The following is a 20,530-nucleotide window of genomic DNA, read 5'->3' as shown; positions in this document are numbered from 1 at the left end:
TAGGGACAGGGTCTTGCTGAGGTGCTTAGGGCCTCACTAAATTGCTGAGACTGACTTTGAACCCCCAATTCTCCTGTCTCAGCCTCCAGAGCTGTTGGGATTACAGGTGCGTGCCACCATGCCTGTCTATCATTTCCTTATGATGAAATCAAAGTTTTTTCTTCCTAGCTTTTTTGAAATATACATTATTGTCATCTATGGTCATCACTTGGTGCACCATAACACCAAAACTTCTAACTATAATTTAGTACCCATTTATCAACCTTTACCCATTCCTCTACCCCTAGATGCTAGATTCTTAGTAGAGGCTGGGTGAGAACCCTGAAGGGAAAATGTTTTAGACTTTTGCACCTGCTGTTCTTTGCAGGCTACTCTTGCTACCTTCGAGCTGTTTGGTTTTGAACGCCATGCTGTAGGTCAGGCTTTTTGAGGCCACTTGAAACTATGTGGCTTTCCCACCATTTGACCCAGCTATCCCACTCCTTGGTCTATACCCAAAGAACTTAAAATCAGCATACTACAGTGATGCAGTCACATCAATGTGCACAGCAGATCAATTCACAATAGCCAGACCATGGAACCAACCTAGATGCCCTTCAACTGATGAATGGATAAAGAAACTGTGGCATATATACACAATGGAATTTTTTTTTTTTTTTTTGTGGTGCCGGGAATCGAACCCAGGGCCTTGTACTTGCAAGGCAAGCACTCTACCGACTGAGCTATCTCCCCAGCCCCACAATGGAATTTTTACTCAGCCATAAAGAATAAAATTATGGCATTTGCTGGCAAGTGGAGTTGGAGAATATCATGCTAAGTGAAACAGGCCAAGCCCAAAAAACCAAAGTCAAATGTTTTCTCTGATAAGTGCATGACAATATATAACAAGGGTGGGTGGCAGGGGGAAGAGAAGAATGAAGGAACTTTGGATGGTGTAGAGGAAAATGGGATGAGAGGGGGTGGGGGAAGGAAAGATAGAATGAGACAGACGGTATTACCCTATGTATATGTATGATTACATAAATGACGTGAATCTACATTGTGTACAACCATAGAAATGAAAAGTTGTACCCCATTTGTGTACAATGAATCAAAATGCAGTCTGTAAAAATAAAAATTTAAATTAAAAAAGAAAAAAATTGGGGTTTAATAAAAAAGTAAAAAAGAAAGTATATGACTTTAACACCTGAGAAGGCTGTGTCTCGATCAGAAGAAAACAAAACCCTAAAGACAGTTTTTTTTTTTTTTAATTGCTATTTTATTTCTTATGTGGATGCTTCTGGAGAGGGCTTGGCCTGCTGTGTGAGTGACTGGGAGCTGGCCTATTTGGCACTACTTCTTGGTTCTGCATTCCCTTTTCCCTGAGGTGAGCTCCTGTAGACCCTTCATCCCAGAGCTGCTGTCGGGGTTGCTCTGAAGTCCCTTGCTTCATATATTGCCCCAGAGGTGATGATAGTGAACTGTCAACCATTAGGGGAGGCACTGGCTGCAGCTGAGTGAACAGGGACTTTCCATGAGTTTGAGGAAACTGACCCTGCAGGTGCAACTAAGGGGAGGGCAGCTGCTGCCCTAGATCCCTATGACTGGTCCACTGGCAGCTGTTGGTGGAATAGCATCTGCTTGAGAATTCTGAGGGGTTGATGCTGCTGCAGCTGACATTCCACTTCAGCTGCTGATCTTGTGATATTGGGCAAGGACAGTGGTCCTCCTCTTCCCACTGCCTCACTTCATTATGCTCACTGCGAGCATAATGCCAAAGGGAGGAACTGGCATCCTGGCTTTCTTTGATCTCATTCCCATTCTTGTCAAAAGGCTGCACAGAAGACATAGAAGGATGAAGGCATATGCTGAACTACATCCCGAAACTGTTAGCAAAAGGCCCACTTTCTGTGTCATCTCCATACTCCACAGTATAGCCTGGTTGATTTCCAGTGCCTGCCACCATGGAGGTGTTGTAGCCCACCTGTTGGCAAGGAAGCCCTTGTGTCTTCAGAAAAGAGCAGCTGGAACACACCTGTGGACCGAGAAACCCTTGTTCCCAGAGAGTAGCAACTGGAGTCCATGTGTTGACAGAAAATCTCTTGTCTTCCGAGAGGAGCAGTTGGAGCACAACTGTGGACTGGGAAGCCCTTGCTTCCACAGACAGAAGCAGCTTGAGCACATCTGTTCACTGGTGACCTCTTGTTTATCCAGAGTTGAGCCACCAGCTATGCCTGTCAGAACTTTCTGGTCACAGAAGAAACTCTGCTCAGTGGTATAGCTGGGAGCCTCAGCCTGGTTGCTTAAAGGTTGACGGGTTTGGACTTGGTAATTTTGTTGTTTCCACATAGCAAATATTCTTTGCCTCTCTTCAGGTGAAAGTCGGGCTCTATTATTCTGAAACCAGTTGTTAATTACATGCACTGGACAATGGAATTTTACAGCCAGTTCTTCTCTTGTTGTAAAGTCCGGGTAAGGAGTCCGTGTAAATATTTCATGAAGTTCTTGCAATTCTTTCTTAGAAAACTTATGTCAATGTTTTGTTTTTCCACTTTTCTTTGATTCAGTACTGTTGTTTATATCATCCTTGTCATCTTTGGAAGCCATGAAAAATTCTAGTTCAGGGTCTTTTCAAGTGACAAAGCGATGAACTCAAGTAGCAGACTGATAAATACTTGGGACTTGATTTACCGTTTTCTTCTTCTGGTACTGGAGACTCACACACTGGGTTAGTGCCCTACCATCCTGTTTTCTGACCCCTAATCTAAACTTAAGTTCTTTACCAGTTATATATTTTGGAAACAACATCTCCTAGTCTGTTGCCTTAACAGGCTCTCTAGCACAACAAAGAATTTTAACTTAGATGACAACCACTAGCTATTTTTCCTTTTATGGATCATGCGTTAGGTGTCAATTTTAACAACTGTCTAGTCCTAAGTCTTGAAGGATTCCTCCTATATAGTTCCTAAAAGTTTTACAGTAGTCTTACCTTTTTCATTTAAGTCCATCACCAATTTCATTTTTGAGTAACACTTAAGGTTTACGTTGAGGTTCATTTTTCCACTATGGTTGCTGAGGTGTCTTGTTCTCTACACAAATGAATAGTTTGTTCCAAAACCAACAATTTTAAACACTCACTGGGTGTCCAAGTGTTCAATCCTTTTCACACACTCTACCCAGAATCAGCGCAAGCTGGAAAGCAAAGCCTCAGTCCCGTTTCAAACTCCACAAGCTACCTACTTCCCACCATTTTTGGGGAGGTGGGGGAGTACTGAGAATTTAACCCAGGAGTACTTAACCACTGAGCCACACCCCCAGCCCTTTTTATTTTTTCTTTTGAGACAGGGTCTTGCTGAGTTGCATAGGGTCTCGCTAAATTACTGAAACTGGCCTTGAACTTGTGATCCTTTTGCCTCAGCCTCCTGAGTCACTGGGATTACAGGCATGAGTCACTGTGTCTAGCTACAGGCTACCCACCCTTGTACTAGGGGCCCCGAGGTCCCCATCTCAGGTTTAAGAAGTTGCTAGAACTCACAGAACATAGGAAAACAATTATATTTACCAGTTTATTACAAAGGGTACAAATCAGGGGCAGCTAAATAGAAGAAATACACAGGAAAAAGTTTAGCTGACATGCCCTCAGAGCACACAATGTGTTCACCAACCCAGAAGCTCCGAATCTCAGGGGGCTCTCAACCAGCACCCATCCTGACACTAGGTAGGCACCCCACCCAAGACATCTCACTAACAAAACTCCAGTGCAGTTCTAAGGGCTTCTCCCATGAAGAAATGCCAATGCCAGTAGCTCTGTGTCAGCTAACAGGGACAAAGACAAAATGGGTCTCATTAAACCACAAATGCCCAGTTGCTCTAGCACCATTAGTTGAAAAGCAATCTTCATCAAAGTGCTTTTGTTCCTTTATCAAAAAATCTGCTGGTACACGCCCTACAATCCCAGCAACTCAGGAGACAGAGGCTAGAGGATCACAAGTTCAAGGCCTGTCTCTAAATTAAAAATTCTAAAGGGCCAGGAATGTAGTTCAGTGGTACAGAGCTTGCCTAGCATGGGGAAGCCCTGGGTTTAAGTCCCAGTACTTAAAAAAAAAAAAAAAAAAAAAATTGCTGGTGTGATGGGCTGACAGACCTGGCACCATGAGCATGTTACAGGCCAGACTCTGGGGGAAATGACTAAGCAGACTCCATGTTGCTCTGAGACTCCATGTTACGTACCCGCCTCTGTGCCCATCATCAGTTACTTGGTGTGACATACTTAATAATATACAATGGCAACTCCTATGTAGTAAAAAATTGCTCCTAAACAATGTACCATGTGAACAGTGATGTGTGGATGTTAGCAACCATTCTTTAGTTTGTACCTAGGTAAGGGTCATTTTGACCCACTTCCCCCTCTGTCGATGATCTCATGATGTTAGTGTGTAATTTCGAATCACAGCAACAGACACTTATGATTAATGTGATTTTTGGTATAAGAACCCCTACAACCCTGTGGTTGGGGCTGTTCTCCCAATAGCCATTTTTTGGGGGCATTGTGTGAGACAGTCAGCCGGCCGGCTTAATAAAGACTTCTCAGATTTGGACTTCTCAGTGGTGATCGCTCTGTTCTTAAGTTGCGCCCATAACACTGGGAGTGTATCTGTGGGTCTATTCCTGGATTCTCTATTTTGTTTTCATACAATTTTACACCATTTCTTTTTCTTTAATTATAACTGGAGTTCCTATATAGGCCTTCTAAGATAGGAATTTACTATTTAAATGAGTACTATTAGCTATCGGGCACACTGTTCTCTTTTATAAACAAAAGGCCCAAATGCACCCAAGAATACACATGTGCACACACACTACACTAACCCTGAAGATGCTTCCACACAAGCCCCGGAAGGACAGAGTCTCCCTCCTTAAGAAGACAGCTCAGATCCTACACACGCTTCTGTGCTGTGTGCTTCCCTTCACATTTCCAGCACTTTCAATCTTGCAACAAAATCCTAACATGACAGCTGACAAAGGCCACAAGGAAGAAATCAGGTAACACAATATCCACAAGGTGGGATGGCAAAGCCAAGGTCACCATGAAGCTTTGGACTAAGCACTGTGCTGACCTCAGAGAAGCCCATGTTAACTGTGACCCTCCAGCACCGCCTTTCCCTTGAGTCCTCAAATGGATGACTCACTGGTCACTCAGTCCCTCCGCCCTGTGCCACTGCTTCTTCAAATCCAAGACAGAAGTGAGGCTAAGACATTTTATGTGCTAGTAAGAGAAAAGCTTGAAAATTTAAATCAAGTCACTGACTAACCTAATTTCAGAAATGTTAAAATGTAAAACAAACACATTTAGAAGAAATTAAATGGGTTGAGTCCTCAGGGTTCCATATCAGGACTAACTTCTACAACTTACAATGGGTTTATGTACCAACAAGCCCACGGCAAGTTGACAAATGTTATCAGTTAATGATGCATTCACTACACTCTGCCTCCAGAAAACATCACAGCTCAGAACACTTACATCTAACGGCTGGGTGGTCATTTTGTGATAGAGTTTTCCTCAGAGCAGAGAAAAAGATGAGGCCATCAGGATCAACCTCAGCCTGGCACAACTCAGTTACTACATTGCTGCAACTCTGTAGTACAAAAGCAGAATGCCTAACTAGAAATATGTATCACCTCATATGGAAAACAAAGAACTGAAGCAGCAGATGTTTCTTTCATTTTTTTTTTATCTCTAACAACTCCTGCTAACTGCCGCCTTGCTTGTGGAACTACAGTGGGAGAAGTTGGGGACAGGGAGGAGTCTGGGCTGCTTGAGCGGGAAGTCTCACTACATAAAAGACACTGAGAACCAAGAGCTGGGCTCAGACTTCAGAGTAGAAACTCCTCTGGGAGCCAGAGTAATAAACCTGAGTGCCTCCACTCTGTGGCTTGGTGCTCCCCACGGTCTGTGACCCACAACAGTTTAACACAAAGCCAAGGTCACAATGAAGCTTTCCATTGAGCACTGTGCTGACCATAAACACCATTCGGCTGGCTGAGCTTGCTCTTGTCATTTTTTCTAGAAATGTCAAGAGCCTGAATGTGGGTTTGTAGTGGGCCAAACCTGCGTGAAGGGTTGCCTCCAGAACTCCACTTGACAGCTGCAGCTTGACAAGCAGAACGCAGCAGGCACCAGGTCACTAGTAACTGCTCAGGGCAGAAGAGGAGAAGCCAAAGGTCACTGACGATTCCACCTGTTTCTTTCCAATTTTTAGGTAGACACTAGGAAATGTGAAGTTGCATATGTGGCTTAAACTGTACTTCCATCAGACAAAGCCGCTGGGGAGCTCAGCTATCTGGAAGCGTTCCCACAGAGTGTAGCTATTGACTACCTCCAGTGTGAGTTCACTTATCACACTACGGTGAGCATCCTCTTAAAAGAGGGTTTCCACATAACCACTCTATACTGCCTAATTCCAAAATGATTTCTTGCAACTCAAGAATTCCAGCAAGACTTTACTAAAACCTTAAACTTACTATGTAACTGATGCAAACAAAGGCAAAAGCTCCAGTGTAATGCTTCCCACTTCATTCCATTCATTGCCTTTTGTTTTGTTTTGTGACTAGAGATTAAACTCTGGGTCAAGAATTTAAGAAGAAGTGGCAAACCCTCTGCCATTCAACCACGTTCCCAGCCTCAGGTTTTGATTTTCTAAAAATAGTTTTTGAATAAGCATTTCCACATCACACAATACCAGGAAGAAATGCAGTGGAACATCTGTCTCCCCTGGCTTTCCTGTCCCTTCTCTTAATTCACTGTGATGTTTTGGCTGCACATTTGGCAAAGGTCAAACCTTCCCTCCTGGTTTTAACTTTCAAAAATCTGCTATAGTTCTAAGGTCTCTCTCCAACAGCAGCAGAAGAGGTCACCTAGCTTCTTACAAAGAGACACTGTCTCAAGGGTTTCTGTTCCAAGAAGAAAATGAGCTGCTCTATTTTCAAGGAGCTGCTCCTCAGCATGAAGTTCTAAGAATAAGAAAATCTGACATCCGCATCTGTTGAGTCCCTATAGTGTCACCCAGTGTACCGGTTCTGCTATTCTGGTGACCATTCCAAGTGGATGCACTGGTAGAGGTCTCCTGAGTCCATCTTCTTGGTCAGAAGCTTTGCCACACTGATTACACTCACAGGGCTTCTTGCCAGTATGAGTCCTCTGCTGCTGGAGGAGGACAGCCATGTTCCTGAAAGGTTTCCAACACTGGTTACAGCCACAGGTTTCTCGCCAGAAAGAATACCCAGGCACCTGATGAGGTATGTGCTCTTAATGAATGCTTCCACACTCTCCCCACTGGCAGGGTTTCTCTCCACTACGGATTCTGTGCTGCACCATGAGTGGCCAAAGCAGCCGAAGAATTTTCTGCATTCCACACACTTGTATGCTTCTCCTCCAGTAAGAATCCTGTTTAGAGAGGTCTGAGCCATCAATGAAGGCTGTTCTACACCCAGCCGCAGAGGGCTTCTCTCCCATGTGGATCCTCAGATGGAAAAACTGGACCTTTTCATGCTGATTTGATGCATAGTTCTTCTCCAGGATGAGATCTGACACACAACAAGAGGGTGGCTGGAGGACCCTCACTGCACACTTCCACGGGGCTCCCCCCCGTGTGAGAAGGCAGGGTTGTCACTAGGCCCCCCACCTTCACAGCAGCTGCAGGCTCCTCTCCTGTGAGAAGGCAGGGCTGTCACTAGACCCTCCACCTTCACAGCAGCTGCAGGCTGCTCTCCTGTGAGAAGGCAGGGCTGTCACTAGACCCTCCACCTTCACAGCAGCTGCAGGCTGCTCTCCTGTGAGAAGGCAGGGCTGTCACTAGACCCTCCACCTTCACAGCAGCTGCAGGCTGCTCTCCTGTGAGAAGGCAGGGCTGTCACTAGACCCTCCACCTTCACAGCAGCTGCAGGCTCCTCTCCTGTGAGAAGGCAGGGCTGTCACTAGGCCCTCCACCTTCACAGCAGCTGCAGGCTCCTCTCCTGTGAGAAGGCAGGGCTGTCACTAGGCCCTCCACCTTCACAGCAGCTGCAGGCTCCTCCCCTGTGAGAAGGCAGGGCTGTCACTAGGCCCTCCACCTTCACAGCAGCTGCAGGCTCCTCTCCTGTGAGAAGGCAGGGCTGTCACTAGGCTCTCCACCTTCACAGCAGCTGCAGGCTCCTCTCCTGTGAGAAGGCAGGGCTGTCACTAGACCCTCCACCTTCACAGCAGCTGCAGGCTCCTCTCCTGTGAGAAGGCAGGGCTGTCACTAGACCCTCCACCTTCACAGCAGCTGCAGGCTCCTCTCCTGTGAGAAGGCAGGGCTGTCACTAGACCCTCCACCTTCACAGCAGCTGCAGGCTCCTCCCCTGTGAGAAGGCAGGGCTGACACTAGGCCCTCCACCTTCACAGCAGCTCCTCTCCCATGCAGACTCTTCCATGCAATCAGGAGGTAGTTCTGGATGTTCTCCAGTCATAAGCACAAGGTCTCTCTCCACCATGAGTCTGGTGCCCAGAGAATGAGATCAACATCTGAAGGACGATCTACGTACATCACAGACTAGGTGTTCCTCCAGAGGTGTTCCTCTTCTGTTCACCAGGGGCATGCCCTGGTCCAACAGCATCTCCTCTCCCTCCCCTCCGTGTGGTGCCCTTGGCTGACATCAATCCTGTCCGCTGCGGTGTGCAGAACTGGAAGAAGGTACCCCTCTCTACACTGTGACGGTGCGTCTCCCTCTAGATCTCACAAAGGACGCCATGTGGAACCTGCTGGCACTGCTCTACATCACCACCTGTCACGCAAGCCACTGCCAGAGCCCTGCTGACAACCACCTACGAAGTGAGACACCTGACGTCTGAGCCTCATTCACAGAAACCCTTTGAAGCAAGACTCTCCAGGTCCTCTCCTAACACACTCCTGGGGTTCTAAGGAGCATTTCCACCTGGGCCTCACATTCCCAGATTCCTCCTAATGCAGATAAACAGCGATTGCCCCTGATGACTCTTCCATTTTCACAAAATTAGATGGTTCTTCTGAATAACACCCTGAGTTCACACTTCCATTTGACATTTGTCTCCAGACTGGAGGGAGAGGGAGAAAATATCTGAATCTTTTCCAAAACTGAAAAAAAAGAAAAGCAATGAAAACCCCACCAAGAAAAGCACCCCAGCTAGAAACGGAATGGTGGCATGCAGATACTGCGAGTGGCCAGGCTAAGTGGCCAGGCTAAGTGGCCAGGCGAGTCTCTGCTAACGTGACTCCGCTGACCCCAGAACAGAGAGGCGCCACCTGCAGGCACACAGCCAAGAGAAACGTGTGCATGCGTCCAGAGCCAACGCGGTCGTGACAGTCTGTGACAGACAACCCAGTGTCCACCCACTGGAGCAGATGAATAAACCACTGCTTATTTGCAGGACGGAACAATACACATCAACAAAAATGAGTGACTCCAAGCATAAAGACAACAGAGCAAATCCCTAGAGAAAGACTAGAGTGCCCGGCATGCGCTGTGGAAGATCTCGAGTGTGCCTGGACTCGAGTGACATGCAAAGTGGTCTGTCCCTGCACTTACAATTTTATCAAGTCTATTATGTTTCCACAGAATGTCTGAAAAAAATCTAAGAATGTGCATGCATATCCCACCAAAGAAATTAGCCAGGCATACGTAGATTTTTTTCATAGAGAATAAAAATAGCTTCTTTTTTAAATTGAGGTATAATAAATACAGTAATTACAACTCACTGAGTCTTTAAATGTGTCTCCCTCAGTTTCCCTACAAATGCACACCTGCACACCTAGACAACACAAATATCATGATGGAAAGCACCTCACCACCTCTTGCAGGGAACCACCCCGTGACCTCCATTTCAGACTGATTTGCTCAGCTCTAAACTCTAGGTGTACAGGAGCACCCCATCTGCATCCTGCAGTGTGGGGCTTGAGTCATTCAGCAGTAGTTCTCAGTACTGTGTTGCTGGACTATACCAAACACTTAAGGAATTAGCATTCTCAAATTCTTACAAAAAAATGAGGGTACACGTTCTAATTCATTCCACAAAGCCAGCGTTCACTGGAAACCAAACCAGACTAACATATAAGGGGGGAATAAAGAACCAATATCCCTTATGAATATGGATGCAAAAAAAAAAAAAAAAACTCAACAAAACACTAGCAAACTGAATTCACCAGTATATTAAAGGGATTATACACCACAACCACATGGGACTCACTTTTAGAATGCAAGAATGGTTCAAACACAAATTAATAAACACATCACATTAATAGAACACAAAAAATATCATTTCAAATGATGTAGAATAAGCACAGGATAAATTCAACACCCTTTCCTGATAAAAACACAACAAAAGAAAAAAGTAAAGAATAACAAAAAAGCATCACCCAACAAACTAGGCATAAAGAAAAGTACCTCAACACGTAAAGGCCACAGAGGACATGACCACACTGATATCATGCTCACTTGTGAAAGACGGGTGTTTTCCTCTAAGATCAGAAAAAGACAAGCGTGCCTGCCTCCACCTCTCTAGCCAAACTGGGAGCAGGCATACACCTTTCATCCCAGCAACTCAGGAGGTTGAGGCAGGAGGACTGCAAGGTTGAGGCCAGCAATGGGAACCTTAGTGAGACCCTGTCTCAAAATAAAATACAAAACAGCCCTGGGTTCAATACCCAGTACCACACAAAATGAGGCGGGGGGGGAGTTCTAGCCAGAACAATGAAGCAAGAAATAAAAGGCATTTCTACTGAAAGGGAAGAAGTAAAATCCCAGACAACCCCAGACTTGATGACTGAATTTATGATTCTTCAACTTTTATGAGGGTGGAAAGTGATACACACTGAATGGAAACAGCACTTTGAATTTTTATTTCTCCTAGTCAGCAATATGCACTCTCATATGCTGGGCAGCAGCAGTGAGCCACAGCTCCCAGAGTGTGAGAGAAACAACTGACATGCGACAGTGTATTAAATATATTTTCAGCCTAGGGTAATTCAATGAGATGTAACAGCATAAACCAAAAGGCAACTGGTACCTCTACTCACAGGTGATAATTTTTTTTATTCATTTATTCATTTATCCATTTATTCATTTATTCATTTATTTATTTAGTGCTGGGAATCAAACCCAGAGCCTTGTGTTTATGAGGCAAGCACTCTACCGACTGAGCTATCTCCCCAGCCCAGGTGACAATTTTACGTATTAGAAAACACTAAGCCGGGCACAGTGGCACACACCTGTACTCCCAGTAGCTCAGAAGGCTGAGGCAGGAGGATCCCAAGTTCAAAGCCAGTGTCAGCAACTTTTTTGTAAAGCCCTAAGCAACTCAGCAAGATCCTGTTTCTAAATAAAGTATTTAAAAAAAGAGCTGGGGAAGGCTGGGGCTGTAGCTCAGTGGCAGAACGCTTGCCTAGCATGTGAGAAACACTGGGTTGATCCTCAGCACCAAGTAAAAATAAACTAAATAAAGACAAGCTGTCCATCTACAACTACTAAGAAAATTAAAAAAGAAAAAAGAGCTGGGGATATGGCTCAATGGTTAATTGCACCTGGGTTCAATACCCAGCACCAAAAAAGAAAAAAAACAAAACGAAACACTGAAGATCATCCACACAGGACCTGTTAGAACCAATGAGTAAATCTGGACAAGCTGCAGAATACAAAACCAACACAGAAAAATCAGTTGCATTTCTATACACTAACAATGAACAATCCAGAAAGGAAATCACAGAAAAAACTGGGGCTGGGGAGATAGCTCAGTTGGTAGAGTGCTTGCCTTGCAAGCCAAAGGCCCTGGGTTCAATCCCTGCACCACAGGGGATTGCACCACTGTAGCTCTGTAACCAAGGAGGTAGGACTTATGCACTGAAAACTACAACGACTTGCTGAAGGAAATTAAAGAACATACAAATAAATGTAAAGACATCCCTTTTGTGAACTGGAAGACAATACTGTTGTCAATACTGCCCACAGTAATCTACAGATTCCAGGTAATCCCTATTGAAATGGCAATGATACTTTTTGCAGAAATAGAAACATCCAACTTAAATTCATATGCAATCTCAAGGGACATCAAACAGTCAAACAATCTTGAAGAAAGCAAAAACAAAACCACAGCAACAAAAGCAAAGCTGAGGTTTCACACTTCCTGATTTCGAAATTTTAAAAGTAACAGTAATCAAAACAGCATGGTGGCAAAAAGACAGGCATGAAGACAAGCAGAATGCAGAAAGCATGGAAATAAGCCCAGCTACGTGTGGTTAAATGAAAATGACTTTCTGCTTTTCTTTCTTTTTCTTTTTCTTTTCTTTTCTTTTTTTTTTTTTTTTTTTTTTTTTTTTTTTTTGGTATCAGGGATTGAATCCAGGGGCAAAGACTCTGCTGCTGAGATACATCACCAGCCCTTTTGAGACAGGACCTAGCTAAATTATTCAGGCTGGCTTGAATCAGATCTTCCCTCCTCAGCCTCTGAGTACCTGGGACCATAGGCCTGCACCACCTTGGCAGGGAGTAAAATGGCTTTGGATAAGGGTCTAAGACCATTCTATAGGAAAGGGAAGTCTTTCAACAAATAGAGGTGGGAAAACTGGATATCCACGTGCAAAGGAATGAAGTCAACCCTTTCCTTACACTGTATACAAGATTCACTCAAAATGGATCATACTTTTATGGAAAGGTATACAATTGTAGAAAAAATATAGGAAAACTTTGATATCCAGGACTTAGACTTGACACCAAAAGAAGTAGCTATAGAAGAAAAAATGGACAACCTGGACCTCAATTGAAAGTAAAACTTTAAGCTGAATGTGGTGGTACACCCCTATAATTCCATCAGCTCAGGAGACTTAGGCACAAGTTCCAAGCCAGCCTCAGCAACTAAGCGAGGCTCTAAGCAACTTGGGAGCCCTATGTAAACGTATGATTACACAAATGGTATGCCTTGACTCTATGTACAAATAGAGAAACAACATGTATCCCATTTGTATACAATAATAAAAAAAAAATTGTATACTTGCTTTAAAAAATAAATAAATAAATAAATAAATAAAAATATTTTTAAAAGGGGCTAGGGATGTGGCTCAGAGGTTAAGCACCCTGAGTTCAATACCTGGTACCAAAAAAATAAACAAATAAAAGTAAAACTTTGGCCAGACACAGTGGCACATGCCTGTAAACCCAGCAATTTAGGAGGCTGAAGAAGGAGGATCACAATTTCTAAGTCAGCACTGGAAATTTAGTGAGATTCTGTATCAAAATAAAAAAAGGTTTGGGAGTATAGCTCAGTGATATAGTTCTTGCCTGGCACAAATTCCCATTATTGCAGGAGAAAGAAAACAAAAATTTAGGAGTACGGACCCAGAGAATGTAAAACAAATTACAGACTGGGAGAAAATATTTGCAAATCACATACCTGACAAAGGACTTATCTGGCATGTAAAGAACCTCAAAATTCAAAATAAACCTCTGAGTCTGCAGGTTCTGTATATGATCATGACTGACAGCTACAGCGTTCTTTTCACCATTTCCTGAAGAACAGAATATGACAACTGCTTACCTGGCATTCACACTGTCTCAGGTGCTGTAAGGAAGCTAGAGGAGATTAAAGTGAATGAGAGTGTGGTACAGGTGATGAATAAGCACCGCGCCTTTTCACAGAATGAAAACTTCACCTTTGATGGGCACTGAAGGTTGTGGGGTTTGTAGGAGGTTCTGGAACAAATCCCTCATGGATGACTACAGCTAAAACACAAGAAGCCAATCAGAAAATGAGCAAGAGACATGCCAATCACTTCACCACAGAGGCCATGACATGGCAAACAGGCACATAAAGAGATGTTCATGGACTGGGGATATAGCTCAGTTGGTAAAAAGCACAAGGCCCTGGGTTCAATCCCCAGCACCACCAAAAAGAAATAAAGAAAGAAAAAGAGGGCTGGGGAGATAGCTCAGCTGGTAGAGTACTTCCCTTGCAAGCACAAAGCCATGAGTTCAATCCCCAGCATCACAAAAAAAAAAAAAAAAAAAAAAAAAAAAAAAAAAGAAAAAGAGATGTTTATGATCGTTACACATTGGGAAACACTAATTAAAAGTATAATATCAAATGGCTTAATTAAGGGTTAGGGATATAACTCAGTAGAGTGCTTGCCTTGAAAGCACAAGGTCCTGAGCTCAATCCCCAAATACAAATGGCTAAATTAAAATACAGTATAACACCGAATGCTAGTGAGGATTCCAGGAGATAGAAATAATTCAACAATTTCTTTTCTTTTTCCTTTTTCTCCTTGGAACTGAAGATTGAACTCAGGGGCATTCTACCACTGAGTTACACACCTAGTACGTACATACGTACGTACTTATTTATTTATTTTAAACAGGGTCTCACTAAGCTGCTAATGGTCTAAGTTGCTGAGGCTGATCTCAAACTTGCAATCCTTCTGCCTCAGACTCCTGAATCACTGGAATTACAGATGTGCACCATCACACCCAACTCTGGCAGTTTCTTATAAAACGAAAAAACCAACATAGCCAGGCATAGTAGTTCACACCTGTAATCCCAGTGACTCAGAAGGCTGAGGCAGGAGGACTCTGAGTTCAAGGCCAGCCTTGGCAACTTAGTAAGGCCCTGTCTCAAAAAAAACAAAATAAAAAAGGCTGGGGATGTAGCTCAGTGGTAGAGTACCCCTGGGTTCAATCCCTAGTACTATGAAATAAAAGTGAACTTACTGTATGACGCAGCAAACACACTCTTAGGCAAAGACCCTAGGGAACTGAATACTTGCCAAGATTGACACAAAAGCCTGTGTACCAATGTTACAGGTGCTTTATTCACAGTAGTAAAAAACTGGAAAACATGGGGCTGGGATTAAGGCTCAGCAGTAGAGCACTTGCCTAGCACGTGTGAGGCACCGGGTTCTATCCTCAGCACCACATTAAAAATATTTTAAAAAATAAATAAAATAAAATAAAGGAGCTATTGATATACACAACTTGGATGGGACTGAAGGAAATCATGGTCAGTTAAAGAGCCCAAAGTTCAAACACATTTCATGACTCCATTTATGTAACATTTGTTAGATAACACGATTACAGACCTGGAGACCAGATCAGTGGTTGCCAGAGGCTAGGGGTGGGGTAGGGATGGCATAGGAAGAGAACAAGGCATCTTGCAGTGAGGTACAGTCAGGATCTTAATTGTTAGTTCATTACTAAAACCTGAATAAGCTAAGTTGTACAGAAATGTCAGTTTTCTGGTTTTGACACTGTCCTACAATGATGCAAATGTTCACAATGTGAAGGCTACGTGAAAGTACAGAGTATCTTCCTGTACATTTTTTTGTACCTTCTTGGGAATCTATAAGTATTTCAAATAAGGAGTTAAAAACAACACAATGCAAAACCCTTGAAGAGACTTGGTTCAAATATAGTATATTATTATTAGGGACAACTGAGAAATCTAAAAAGAGATGAATCGCCAGGTGCAGGGGTGCACACCTGTAATCCCAGTGGCTCAGGAGGTGAGGCAGGAGGATCCTGAGTTCAAGGCTAGCCTCAGCAAAAGCAAGGCGCTAAGCAACTCGCTGAGACCCTATCTCTAAAATACAAAATAGGGCTGGAGATGTGGCTCAGTGGTCCAGTGCCCCTGAGTTCAATCCCCAGTACGTGCCCGCCCCCCAAAAAAAAGAAAAGAAAAAAATTAATGCTCATTTTCTTAGATGTGATAACATTATTATGGCTGTGAAGAATGTCCTTATCCTTAGAATATATGTCCTGAAATATTTAAGGAAGTATTGCACTCGTATTTATTTTCACATGGTCATACAAAACACATAACGAAATATTCACTTAATATATATAAACACACATGCAAATATATTTATATACAAATATAAAAATACATGCATACACAAATACACATGTATGTACACTTATATACGTGTAATGCATACTCATGCATGTATACACATCAAAACACACAAAACACACATAAACATATATATGCATATACACACAAATATGTAAACATAGACAAATATGCTGCACTTAACACATATATTATCAACACATACATAACTGTTACCTATTACATGTATTCATTGCTAAACCTAAATGGTGGGCGATGGTGTTCAGGGCCCTTTCTCACACGTTTCTGTACAATATTTCAGAAATTTGTCAAAATAGAAAGTAGGCAAGGAACATGGAAATGCTCCCTGAAGTCATTACATCAAAGATCAGCATTCATAACAACCTAGTGGTTGTTCAACAACAGCTTCCTCAAAGGTATCCAGTAGATGGCTGCAAATGTCCCAGGGGGAGAATATGATGCTGGCCAGAAGCTGCAAGGAAACCAAGGAGTTAGCACCTCAGAAACACTAGGCCCTCAAGCTCTTTGTACACTAGGTTTCAATTTCAATGTTGCAGACAACAGAAAGGCCAGGAAGGTGTTCCTCTATGAACTAGGACCAGGGTAGGGCAGAGCTGATCCAACCACTCACACGTTCCCCTGATCACCTCTGCAATCTCTTGGCCTTGGGTTCAATTTCCAATTACAAACCAAAACCCTCACACTTATTAAGTACTCTTTCATCAGTTACACATATATGCAGGCCACCATGTAAATGTGTTTCTTTTAGTGCCTAGACTAACCAAGTTTGAAAGCCAAGTCTAGAAACCTCCTTTCCTGTTTTACAAGGACAATGTTCTAGATGTCACCTAAATCACTGCTGGAAGTGCTGAAAAACTGAAAATGTCTAACAAGTTCATCAATAGGGAAGGCAACAAATAAAACACAGTACTTTGCAAGGCAGAACACTACACAGTGGTGAAAACTGCACTGCTGAAAGCTCCATATAGTACTGCAGAGTTGTGAGAGAAGCAAATGGCAAAGATTCCAACTCCAAACACCCGTGCAAGCCATACCCCACAGTGCTTGAGGTGGTGGATGTTATAAAGGGAAAGATTCTCACAAGGTCCTGTATACACTAGGTACGTGTTTGCTAGCAGCACTGCACACCTCCTGTGATCTCATTTTCTAGAACAAAGGTTGGATCCCTGTGGTCACAGAGGTGGCTCTTTATCATTCACTCAGACAAAGCTGACTTACTGTGTGCCAGGCACTGTTCTCAGCACTGATGTTACTGTAGTGGATCTGACAGGTGCACTCTAGTGGAGGAGCCACACAAAGAACAAATGCAGAATCTGTTACTATCACTTTGCAAACGCAGCATGCACCCAGACCCGGATCAATTTTTTTTGAGTTAAAGCTGATATCCCTACCTCCCAATCTCTACCAACAGCCCACAACCCAGAAACCAAGTCAGGAATGCACTGCCCAAGGGGGCAGACAGGACTAAGTCAAGCTCTGTATGAACTGTCATACGGTGGCAAACAGTTCCTAGGCCAGCAGCTCCAGTCCTGTGGCTTATGAGGATTCTGGCTGTTACTGAATGGAAGAAGCCTTGAGGAGTTAAGTAGAGGAGGGACGTGATTTAACAGGCTCCCATTGGCTCCTAGAGAACTGACCAAGTGAGAGGCAGAGGCAGAGGCAGAGGAGCAGCGAGGAGGTTCCCATAGTAGGAAGAAGGAATGTGCTAAAGTGGCTGAATTCTGCAAATTTCTTAGAAGGAGAAGCATAGGATTTTGAAGAGATGAAATGGGGTTAGAGCAGAGAGATACATCAAGGTGGATAATAAGGATTGCAAGCAGGAGGAGTCACCATTTACAGACTACAAAGACCAGACGTCCTCAAGAACCTGAGTGAGAACCCCAGAGCCTGAGATGCTGACCCCAGGAGTCAGCTTCTGATCATCAGAGGCAACCCAACCCACAATCGCAAGGGTGGGCAGGGAGACGAACTGGCTCCCAGGCAGGGAACGGTGAAAAGCCTGACTGGGAGCTTCGCAAGAGGAAAGAGGCATTGGCACACACCGCCAAACGTGCAGAGTGGAGGCAGGAACAGGGCTGCTGAGGAGGACAAAAAGACGGGAAAGCTCCTTGGGAGTACACACAGGAAACAGAACGGGTTGTTTAAGCCCAAGGCCTAGCAGCAGGGAGAAAAGCTGAGAGGAGGCGTGCGCCCTGGGGGAGAGACCGCAGATCTGCGCCCGCGCAGTCCAACACACGGGAGGCAGGAGGAGGGTCTACTCCATCGAGCCGACCGGAGCCAGGGCCCGCCGCCGGGGCCGGAGGCGCCATCTCGGCACCGCCCGGGAACCCCTGCGGGCACCCCCAGCCCCGACCCGCTGGAAAAGGCCCGCCGCGCGCTCTGGGACCGGCGCGCGGCCGCGCCGCCACCGGCCAGGCTTCGCCGCTCCCGACCCCGGGGCGCCTAAAATACCCAGTATGGGGCTCCACTCCGCGGCCCCGGGGGCCGGGGAACCAGCCCTGAAAGGCCGAGAGGCCAAGGGGCCGCGAGAGGGCGGACTCACCTCCAGCCCCACCAAGCCCACGTCGGCGCTTCGGTTTATACGCAGGCGCAGGCGCAGGCGCACGCGCGGGAACCCCGGGGGTTCCCGGAAACGACGCACGCCGGGGCGGTGTGAGCAGGGGCGACGGCGGGGGCGGGGCGGGGCGGGGCAGGGGGGGCGGGGGCGGGGCAGGGGCGAGGGCGGGGGCAGGGGCGAGGGCGGGGGCGGGGCGCGGATTGCCCAACGCGCATCCCCTAGGCCGCGGCGGGCATCCCGGCTTCCGTCCGCACGCTTGTTGCGTTTCCACCCACCGAAGGGCGCCGGAAAGTACGCCGGCTGCGCTCTGATCGGGGGGCGGCGCCCCTTGCGCCCCGAGCCACCTGCTGAGGACTGACGCCTACTCCCCCGTGCGCCGCGTCCCTGCCCACATTGCTGTTTTGTTTTAGCTTTGTATTTCTCCACCTTCTGCATCTGACTCCAGCCAAAGTTATCTGCTTTTTGCGACATTACCATTAGTCGCGGCCCATCCCCGTTTCTAGGACTGGCCCCTCTCTGCCCTGTGCCTCTTTCAGGCCCTCACACTCCCAGTTGGCCGGGCTGCAATCTACAGCGTTCCGTTAAAATTATGACGTTTGTTAAATACAATAAAGCAGACTTTATTCAAGAGGGCCTACTATAGGAAGGTTTTGTGGAAAGATTCATAGAGTGGACTCAACCCCAACTCCAACGAAGTCAAGTAAGGATTTAAGGAAGTAAGATGGGGGTCAGTAGACTAAAAATTACTAAAAGGATACATGACAGATAACAGCAACCCTTGCTACAACTCCAAAGGACTCCGGCTGAAGGCAGGCCAGGGTGCAGGACATCAAAGACGAAGGATGAAAAATTCAAATACCAAAGATGTTCAGATACAGGATGGGGTATTTTTGCTAAATTGACTCAGGACTCTTGCTCAAAGTAGATCCTACAAATCAGAGAGGGAAGGCCAAGGTTAGACCTTACAGAGCAGAGAGCTCAGAACTGCACAGAACACAAGGGAAGTCGTCGTGAGTGTACTGTTCTGAATGTGAGTCATGCTGTAATACATATGCACACATCTTGGGACAACCTTCTAGAGAACACAGGTCAGCCAGGGCCCCTCGCCCCTACACAGTCGCCCAACCGCAGGCAGGGTCCCTGGGAAACAGCACCACTACTTCATGATTCCAGAGGGCTTAGTGAAGGTCCCCACAGGCGTCCACCCCCATGTAGATCATCACCTTCAAATGTGCGGGGCCCATTTCTCCAGATGCTTTCCTAGGGCCTTCTCTTCCCTTCTGCCTACTCTCCTGCCTCCACCACCCATGTCTTCTCCCCTCTGTCTCTCAGGACTGAGGTTTCTAACTCTCTTCTAGCTGCCAGGGCTGGCGACCCACCCTCCTCTGTGACATAGCTAAAAGGGGCCAAGTCCAGGTCAGTCACTCATTTTCATCTTTCAAAAAGAAAGGCCACAGCTAAGATGCCAGAGTGAGAGAAGATACCCCTGGGAGAGACGGGCTACTGAAGCCCTTTTCTACCTGGTTCGAAAGCTTTGAGACCCTGGAATCACAGACCATGGAGACACCAGGTCACAGAGCTACAGGATGGGACACTGCAACACCAGGGACCTTGCTCACCTCAGTCCTGGGGTTGTCATTAACTCTTTGCTATCTGCTCAGCTATGCCTTTCCTTCTGGAATTCTTGTCTAGAGAGGCACTGTGGCAAGACTGCAAATAAAGAAAATGCATGAAGGTATCCTTTTGAACTCCTGAAACAAGGTAAAAGTCAGCCCAAAGTTTTGCCCACCCTCTGGATCAAAAGAAGGGCCATATGGTGAGGAAACCTGGGGATGGGATGGCTGAAAATGAGATGGGGGTATCACAGGTGAGATGAGTTTTACAGGAGCCAGGGAGCGCCTAAATACTGCTGCCTTCCTCCATTTTTCCTTCCCTTCCTCATCTCCTAACTGGCTTTCCTGTCTAAGAAGCAGGCATTCAGGGCACCTAAGGGGTGCACTTGAACAGGAATGGACTTGATGGGGTGAGCATAATGGGACACTTCTTCCTTCCTTTGGTCATCAGTGTTCATTAGAAAGCATGCTAAA

The 20,530-nt window shown here is 45.5% G+C and overlaps 1 protein-coding gene across 1 annotated transcript; it reads right to left on the bottom strand.

Moving 5' to 3' along the window:
* Positions 1–15,675: 15,675 nt before the first annotated feature.
* LOC124966750 (keratinocyte proline-rich protein-like) lies at positions 15,676–20,505 on the bottom strand. The gene is made up of 3 exons (XM_047528404.1): positions 20,063–20,505; positions 18,429–19,371; positions 15,676–16,337 (listed from the first exon to the last, which is right to left on the bottom strand). The coding sequence occupies exons 2-3, from the start codon at positions 18,918–18,920 to the stop codon at positions 16,233–16,235; spliced, it is 597 nt and encodes a 198-aa protein (XP_047384360.1). The 5' UTR covers positions 18,921–19,371; positions 20,063–20,505; the 3' UTR covers positions 15,676–16,232.
* Positions 20,506–20,530: the final 25 nt, after the last annotated feature.

The sequence above is a fragment of the Sciurus carolinensis genome, chromosome 16, assembly GCF_902686445.1.
Source record: "Sciurus carolinensis chromosome 16, mSciCar1.2, whole genome shotgun sequence".
Classification (NCBI taxonomy): Eukaryota; Metazoa; Chordata; class Mammalia; order Rodentia; family Sciuridae; genus Sciurus; species Sciurus carolinensis.
Note: the sequence above shows the minus strand (reverse complement) of the source record. Positions and strands in the feature narration are given on the sequence as shown.

Bases quoted from the DNA above. Each gene is read 5' to 3' on its own strand.
- LOC124966750 (XM_047528404.1), bottom strand. From the start codon at position 18,920: ATGGTAATGTCGCAAAAAGCAGATAACTTTGGCTGGAGTCAGATGCAG. The intron at 16,338-18,428 runs GTGAGTCCGCCC...GTTTCCTTGCAG, and splicing joins TGGGCTTGGTGGGGCTGGAG to CTTCTGGCCAGCATCATATT.